The sequence below is a fragment of the Ziziphus jujuba genome, chromosome 6, assembly GCF_031755915.1.
Source record: "Ziziphus jujuba cultivar Dongzao chromosome 6, ASM3175591v1".
Lineage (NCBI taxonomy): Eukaryota > Viridiplantae > Streptophyta > Magnoliopsida > Rosales > Rhamnaceae > Ziziphus > Ziziphus jujuba.
In genome coordinates, this window is record NC_083384.1 from 6,835,332 (window position 1) to 6,843,820 (window position 8,489).

At 36.4% G+C, this 8,489-nt stretch overlaps 1 protein-coding gene and 1 long non-coding RNA gene across 2 annotated transcripts; both read left to right on the forward strand.

Moving 5' to 3' along the window:
- The first annotated feature begins 1,712 nt into the window (after window positions 1–1,712).
- On the forward strand, window positions 1,713–6,298 carry LOC107431144 (disease resistance protein RGA2). The gene is made up of 2 exons (XM_048463634.2): window positions 1,713–5,204; window positions 5,691–6,298. Exon 1 carries the CDS (start codon window positions 1,800–1,802, stop codon window positions 5,169–5,171), a length of 3,372 nt encoding a protein of 1,123 aa, XP_048319591.2. The 5' UTR covers window positions 1,713–1,799; the 3' UTR covers window positions 5,172–5,204; window positions 5,691–6,298.
- A 172-nt stretch (window positions 6,299–6,470) lies between these two features.
- LOC132804156 (uncharacterized) lies at window positions 6,471–7,908 on the forward strand. Its single transcript, XR_009639301.1, has 2 exons — window positions 6,471–6,839; window positions 6,921–7,908. It is a non-coding gene; the product is annotated as an uncharacterized LOC132804156 (long non-coding RNA).
- Window positions 7,909–8,489: the final 581 nt, after the last annotated feature.

Genomic DNA, 8,489 nt, shown 5'->3' on the forward strand with positions numbered 1-8,489 from the left:
CAGGTTATCTCTACACTTTTGTGGGGGGAGCTGTGTCATGGCAGTCAAGATTGCAGAAGTGTGTTCCTTTATCCACTACTGAAGCAGAGTACATTGCCGCAGCGGAAGCAGGTAAGGAAATATTGTGGTTAAATCGTTTTCTCATAGAATTGGGCATCAAGCAAGAAACTACAAGATACATTGTGATAACCAAAGTGCCATGGATTTGAGCAAAAACTCAATGTATCATTCCCGTACAAAGCACATTGACATCTGCTATCATTGGATACGCAAAGTAATAGATCAACAGTTTCTGAAACTGATGAAGATCCACATAAATGAGAATCCAGCAGATATGCTAACAAAAGTTGTTGCTCAAGAGAAGCTGAAGCTATGCAGAGACATAGCCGGAATGGATGGTAGATGACCATCAGTTTAAATGCGGCTGGAGGGGGAGAATTGTGAAGTCCAGCCACACCACCACTGCACCGACAGTGTGAAGACTGCTCAGCCACCATCTTTGACAATGGCCATTACTGCATTTAACACCAAACTCCAACTTTCTTAACGATTGTGGGCTACTGTCAGAAGCTGTTGAAGATTGTGGCCATGCAACCGACCTTGTAAGCCTATAAATAGGCTCCATCTCGTTGCATGCAAGCCAAGCCAAGAGAGCAAGCTCAATATCATCCTAAGTGAGGAGTATTGAGAGTAAACTCCGAGAGAGAGAGTGTTTAAGTTCTAGAGAGAGCTTAAGAGAAGAGTGAGCAATTCCAGAGAGAATTTGACAGTGTAGAGAGAGGTTCCATGTGAGAATCCTCCACAAGAGAAGTTTTTATTTTTGTATTCTATTTCCAAGAGAGTAATAGAATTCTTTTTATTTTTCTTCTCATATTTCTTCTCTAAAGTGGTCAGAGAACCACAACACCATCTTCTTTTTGTGCTATTTGGTCTTGGGATGTTTCTCCCGATGTATCTTCTTTTTTATATGGTGATTTCTCTTTTGATTTTCAATAGAACCTCGTCTTTTTGACCAAAGACAGAAAAAAAAAACAAAGAAAAAAAAGGAGAAAATCAAGTAAAGCATATCAGGAAGTCTCGTGTTAAGAAATTAAACTTATTTAATTTTAGGAATCCTTTATCATATTCCTAAAAAAATTTCTAGATTTTTCATTGATATGACATGATTAGATTCTCGCAAAAGATGTTGGATTGGTATGTGAGTGAATTTACTATATATTTAGGTAGGAACTTTTATAATTTTCTGGTAATTAAGTGTTGATGTATAGTGGGACTTTCAAATGTATGACAAAAAAAGGAAGAGATGGTATATATTAAGTTGAAAAAGGTTTGATAAAAAATTTGAGTTATGTTAGAACCAATAAACAATTAGCAAAATACTAGAAAAGAAAGGATTTTAATTTCCCTCATTGCCAATTTTTTACACAATTATTTTGAACTCCTAAGAATATTGTAAAATAATAAAGCCAAAATGTCTTTTGTCGGTGCCGCTTTAAAATATTCGACTATTAGAGAACCCTATAGAGTAATTTAATATTATTAACATGCAAGCTGCCTATGTGCTACTATTTGAAAGTTCCAAGAGCGTTCTTGCCATGGACTTATCGAAACTAGTAAGTAATAATATTCTAAAGGTTTGTTGATGATCATCGGTCCTTACTTTAATTTAATGGTTTGATTCCCGACCAATCTTCATCAAGAACGCTTATATCTTAAGCCATTTTGTTGATGAACAAGCAAGCTTAATCCCTTATTTCTTAACTTAATTTCTTCATTCGAATTCATTTGCTACTGTGACAATGGCTGAAGCTTTACTTACTATCATGTTTGAGAATCTGAACTCGTTGATCCAGAAAGGGTTTGGATTGCTTTGGGGTGTCAACAAAGAGATGGAGAAGCTGTCTAGCATCCTCTCAACCATCCGTGCTGTTCTTGAAGATGCAGAGGAGAAGCAGTTGAGAAACAGAGCAATCAAGAATTGGCTGCAAAAGCTTAAAGATGTTTCTGGTGAGTTGGATGACATTCTGGATGAGTGCTCAATGGAGGCATCACTGCTGGAGTACAAAACGCAGAGGTTTGGATCTACCCAAAAGGTAAAAGCTTCTTTCTTGTCCTGTTTAAACCCAAAAAATACTTGGTTTCGTTTTCAAATTGCAAAAAAGATGGAAGATGTTTCAGAGAGATTGGATGATATTGCAAAAGAACGTGAGAAATTTCACTTGCGTGAGGTTGTTCAGGATCAGAGACGCGTCCAAATAAGAAACGAACGGGACACTGGCTCCATTGTTGATGAGAAACAGGTATATGGAAGAGAACAAGATAAAGATAAGATTGTGGAGTTTTTGGTAGAGTCCAATTCAAGCAATTCCAAAGATCGTCTCTCTACCTATGCGATTATAGGCATGGGAGGCATGGGGAAAACTACCCTCGCTAAACTTGTGTACAATGATCCAAGGGTTACTGACCATTTTGATCTGACAATATGGGTATGTGTCTCTGAGGACTTTGACGTGTGGAGATTGATAAAATCTATAATAGAATCTGCCTCTGGAAATCCTTGTGAAGCTTTGGACATGGATCCTCTGCAGAAACGCCTCCAAAACATGTTGGAAATGAAGAAGTATTTACTTATTTTGGATGATGTGTGGAATGAAGATAAAGATAAATGGGAAAGATTGAGAAATGTACTTGCTTGTGGATTAAATGGTTCTTCGATCGTAGTTACCACTCGTCTCGAAAAGGTTGCATCAATTATGGGAGCAACCCAAATGCATCATATATCTAGCTTGTCGGAAGATGAATGTTGGTTATTGTTCAGCCAACGTGCATTTCTCAATGAAAGCGAAAAAAGACCAAGTCTTGTGAAAATTGGAAAGGAGATTGTGAAGAAGTGCAAGGGAAATCCGCTAGCAGCAAAGAGTTTAGGAAGCTTAATGTGCTCCAAAAGTGAGGAACAGCAATGGCTTTTGGTCATGGAAAGTGAACTTTGGAATTTGCCACAACATGAAACTTCCATCCTACCAGCTTTGAGATTAAGCTACCACCAACTAACGGCACAATTACGAAGATGTTTTACTTTCTGTGCCATTTTTCCAAAGGATTTTGAAATAGTGAAGGAAAAATTAATTCATCTGTGGATGGCTAATGGCCTTATATCTTCCAAAGAAAACATGGAGGCGGAAGAGATGGGCAATGAAATTTTTAATGAATTATATTGGCGATCATTCTTTCAAGATGCTAAAAAGGATGAATGTGGCAACATTAAAAGCTTCAAGATGCATGATCTAGTACATGATCTGGCTCAATGTATTATGAAGGATGAATGCACAGTTACCAAGTCTGATTTCCCAGATTTCTTCTTTACATTTTGCAATGGAAAATCCTTGCGTACTCTACTGTTAATGGAGATTTCTAGCTTTATGGCTCAAGCTAAGTTGCCTCATCGCTTATATTTTCCTAGTTTACGTGCTTTTGATATAGAAGATGCTTTCATCTTGAAGTTGAAGTCCATATCTTCTCTAATCAGTAATTCCAAACATCTACGATATTTGAATCTTTCGAGAACTAACATTAGAATCCTTCCTGAGTCAATTTGTTTGTTGGTAAACTTACAGACTTTGGATGTAAGTGGGTGTTATAATCTTGAGAAGCTACCAAAGCATATGAGTCGCTTAAGGGGTCTACGTCATTTTTATATTGAAGGTTGTCATTCGTTAAATCACATGCCTCCTAACATTGGGAAACTAAGTTGCTTAAGAAGTTTAAGCAGGTTTATTGTGGATAGGAGAAGAGGATGTGATATAGATGAATTGGGAAGCTTGTTGAAACTTGGTGGTAGTCTGAGAATCGAACACCTTGAGAAAGTGAAGAGTCCAATGGAAGCCAAAAAAGCCAATCTAGTGGGAAAGACGAATCTCCAAAGGTTGCATCTGCGGTGGCCTGACTACCTAAATGAAAAAGGAGACCAAAAGATGAATCATGAGAAGATACTCGATGCTCTTGAACCTCCTCCGACTTTAAAAGATTTGTATATTTCAAATTTTAGAGGTGGACATTTCCCGCATTGGCTTAATGCAAACTTGGAAAATTTAGTCAGCATAAATTTCAGTTACTGCAGAAACTGTATGGAACTTCCTACAGCCATGGGGAAACTACCATCTCTAACATCTCTTTGTTTAAGTGCTATGGAATGTTTGCGGTATGTGGATAATGAATCCTGTGATGGACGGCTATTCGGCGGTTTCTTCCGATTAGAAACTCTCGTGATTGATTGTTTACGGAGTTTAGAAGGGTTGTCCAGGGTGGAAAGAAGCGACATATTCCCACGCCTATCCAATTTGAGGATTGTTGGATGCCCTAAATTGACCTCCTTACACAGTCTTCGGTCAATCGAGGAGTTATATCTATGGGGATGCAATGAGACACTGTTAGAATCAGTTTCGAATCGCCATACTCTAACGTTACTTAAAATATTTAATAATGATGATTTGGCTTCCTTTCCCGATGGGTTCCTACATAATCTCACCGCTCTCAAATCACTTGATATTTCAAGATTCAGAAAGCTTCAAGATTTGCCATCTGACATGCTTATTGACCTAACCGCTTTGGAAGAAATATCTATCTCTCGTTGCGATATGCTTGAGTGGTTTCCTACGGCAATATTTCAAGGCTTAATTAGCCTTAAAAAGATAGGCATTGAGAAGTGTAGAAGGCTGAAAAGCTTGTCAGATAGTTTTGAAGACCTTACTGCACTTGAATCATTGCAAATCCAAGGTTGTCCAAAGTTGGACACTTTCCCAAATGGTCTTAACAATCTTTCTTCCCTCCAACGTCTGACCCTAGTAGACTTGGCAGCTTTGCCTGAGAACTTAAACCATCTCCCCTCCCTCAAAGATATGGAAATTTCTGGGTTTCGAAATCTTGAAAAGTTGCCTGACTGGCTTGGAGACTTGACATCTCTTGAATCATTATCTATTGTCAATTGTCGACATTTGGAATATCTACCCAAATGTATCCAACACCTCACCAACTTACAGAGCTTGAAAATTGAAAATTGCCCTAAATTAACGGAACGATGTAAAAAGGAAATCGGAGAGGACTGGCACAAGATAGCCCACATTCCACGTATCCATGTGTGGTGTGGCCTGCTAGCTAGCGGCCAACCCATATGAGAAGACACTGCAGATTGTTTGTTCAACGTAGAGGTATTTGAATATAAGTCCCTCCCTGGCTTTATTTATTTATTTTTTGTTGGGATCAACTTTTTATGTTCTTTTCTCTAGCGTTTAAATATAAGAAGACACCGCTAGTATTAATTCTCTCTCTCTCTCTCTCTCTCTCTCTCTCTCTCTCTCACACACACACACACACACACACAAAAGAGTATCATTTATATGTGATACTTAAATAGCTTGCATATGGTTCATGCAGAGTATAGAGGGATAACGTCAGTTTGTATTGCCTAAAATCTAGCTAACCGACTTTATCATGTGGTTAACATTTACTATTCTATAATCATCCATTTTCTATTTTTTTACGGTCACCAGTTTTTACTTATTGTCCAAATAGTACTAAATTATTCTAGAAGCTCTGTTTTACTATAATTTCCTTTCTAGATGTTATTAGTATATGCTCATCATTAATTTTACCAATATGCAATATGTTAGTAATGCTGCAGTAATTTTGGACAGCAACCAGGTCCAGAAACAGATGGGTAAGTGGGCTAGAATTGAGGCCCAAGGGGAAGAGACCCAAGTCAAGGCTAAAGATGAAATTAAGGGAACAGGGGGTCATTTTGAAGCTGGTATCAAAGAGGCAGCCGTGAAAACGGGAAGAAGCTTTCAGGAGAGGCAGGCACGCTTCGGAATGCTAGGAAACGTGTGAAACCTCGCTGGCTCAACGATTTTGTGATGCCAGGGCAGAGTTGAGATTTTTACGGGAAGCCTTGGCTCATAACCGTTTCTGTTATCTGATTTCTGTTATTTTGCTATTATTTGTAATTTTGAATATTTGAAAAATTGTGTGAGGTGGAACTATAAAGTCTGAGGCAGCATTCTGTAAAGGTGTTGTTGAATGAAGAAAATCCTTTAGAGAGGAGTTGGGCACTGACTCGAAGAGTGCGAATTTCCATTAATTTGTATCACAATAGCTATAGAGCATTTTAACTCTATATTAAACCATGATCTGTGTTTTCTATCATTCTTACAAATCTTCATACAGAGACATATTAGTTGTTTTAAAATATATGTGAGTATTTGTTGCACTTGCTAACTAGGAAAGTTATATATCATTTTAACAACAAGACTATCCTACCTAGTTGTGTTACCATTTTTATAACGGTGCAAGTCTTTGGAGAACTTCTATATTCTATTTATTTATTTAAAATCTTTGTACTTTATAAAATATTCATTCTATATTTGATTAGTTTTGTCTGCCGGTCTCTATTTTTTTTTTTCTCTTCGAATTACTTACTTGATATGAAAGTCATGTTTGATTTAGAAACTTTATTTAAAAATCTATAGATGAATGGAAGGCTTTTATTTCTGATTAACTTCTGCCCAATGGATGTCAGTTATGCTATTTTTAAACGTTTGGCATTAAGAAACAACATGCATTGAATAGATGTAGTCGATGCGAAGAATTTTGAGAACAATGAGTGGCAATATTGTTAAAAACACATTATAAAGACCGTATTTAGGAGAATTTAACATTATTATTATTATTATTTTTTGTGTGGTCCCATTTGATTTATGTCACCAGGGAAATAAAATAATGGATATGTCAGTCACAATAATTCTGCTCCAAACTGTGAGCTGCCACCAGCTACTTCAGCAGCCACTGTAAGATTCTCTAATAGAATTTTCCATTTCATACTAAGTTACCATGAATAATAATCTTTAGTAACCTGTTTATTGCACTAGTCTCTGCCGGAAAACTGATAATAAAGCTCCTCATGCCCACTGGTGTTGCTGAATCTGCATTTCAGAAGGCAGAGGATGTGGTGCTTCTGTGGTGGGTGAAGAAGTCGGTGAAGTGGTTCAGAAATTTCAGGTTTGGTTTGCAGCTCCTGAGCAGAAAGTGAGGAGTGCAGGATCAGCCATAATGAAGAAAGTTAGCCGAAATTTCATGATATGGATTTATATTGTAAATGCTTTTTAGCATTTGTATTAAGTTATATGTTTACCATTTGCTTAGTTCTTCTAGCCTGAAAGTATTGAGACCATAGCATGTGTCTATAATTAATTAGTTAGACATATTTGCTATTTGTGGTTTCACCTTGTCTTTTTATTAAAAATTAAAATAGGGACAAATTTTTGTGTGGAGACTGATGTTTAAAGTTTATATATATGTAATCTTGTTTCTAGAGTTTTGCATTTTATTTTTGTTAATTAGTTGGAGCACCAAATTATTTTTCAACTTTCTTGGTTGGAATTCAATTTGCTATTATGACAATATGGTTGAAGATCTACTTACTGCTATGCTTGAGAATATCAAATAGTTGATCCAAAAAGAGTTTGGATTGCTTTGGCGGTGCCAACAGGGAGATGAAGAAGCTGTCAAGCATCCTCTCAGCAATCTGTGTTGTGTTTGAAGATGCCGAGGAAAGGCAGGAAAAGAGACAGGGCAATCAAGCGTTGGATTTAAATGCTTAAAGAATGTTGCAGATGAGTTGGATGACTTTTTGGATGGGGGTTCAATAGAGACATTCACTACTGGTGTACAAAAGGCAGAGGTTTGGATAACCCAAAAACTACGTTGTTTCCGTTTAGAATTCCACATGTTAATCTGTGGCCTCAAACTGTGAACAGCCTATACAAGAAGAAGTTTAGCTATTTACATAAAAGTTTGTCTTTTTTTTTCCACTTTATATTTATTTATTGTTTTTCAAGTGGAATACTGTTCATATTATTTGCAGTGAATTTAGAGCATTTTGACAATATACTAAATCTTCACAGATTGAATTGGTGAAGAAAAACGGAGTCATATCATAGCATTTGATTTGTTTAGTGAAGGAAAACAGAGTCATATTATAGTATTTGATTTGTTTTCAGTCATAGGTTGATTTCTCCTATGGTACACCTTTCCCCCATTCACGTACCAACTCGGCTAATGATTTAATTTATTATTATACTCCGTAGGAGAGTGTATGTATTACATGCAGTTTGATTAATTACTGATTCAGTTTGTGACAAAATTGGTGAAGTGGGATTAGAAATTTGAGGTTAATGACAAATTTTTTTTTTCTTTCTATTTTTGTGCATATTTTTAGAAAAACGAAGGAGTAGTGAATAAAAATATGGTATCCAAGATATGTATCAATCATTGAACCAAGGCAAATGCTTGGAGAAGGAACGATAAATATTAATAAAAAAAAATTATTCAACTGACTTTAATTTAGTTAACTATTCTCAGTTAAAAAATTTTTTCTTCGAGATGGTAACAATTTATTAAATATCTATTTTTAAAAATAGTATTTCTGTATTGTTGTT

Excerpts from the sequence above, each read along its gene's own strand:
- LOC107431144 (XM_048463634.2), top strand. The coding sequence starts at position 1,800 with ATGGCTGAAGCTTTACTTACTATCATGTTTGAGAATCTGAACTCGTTG.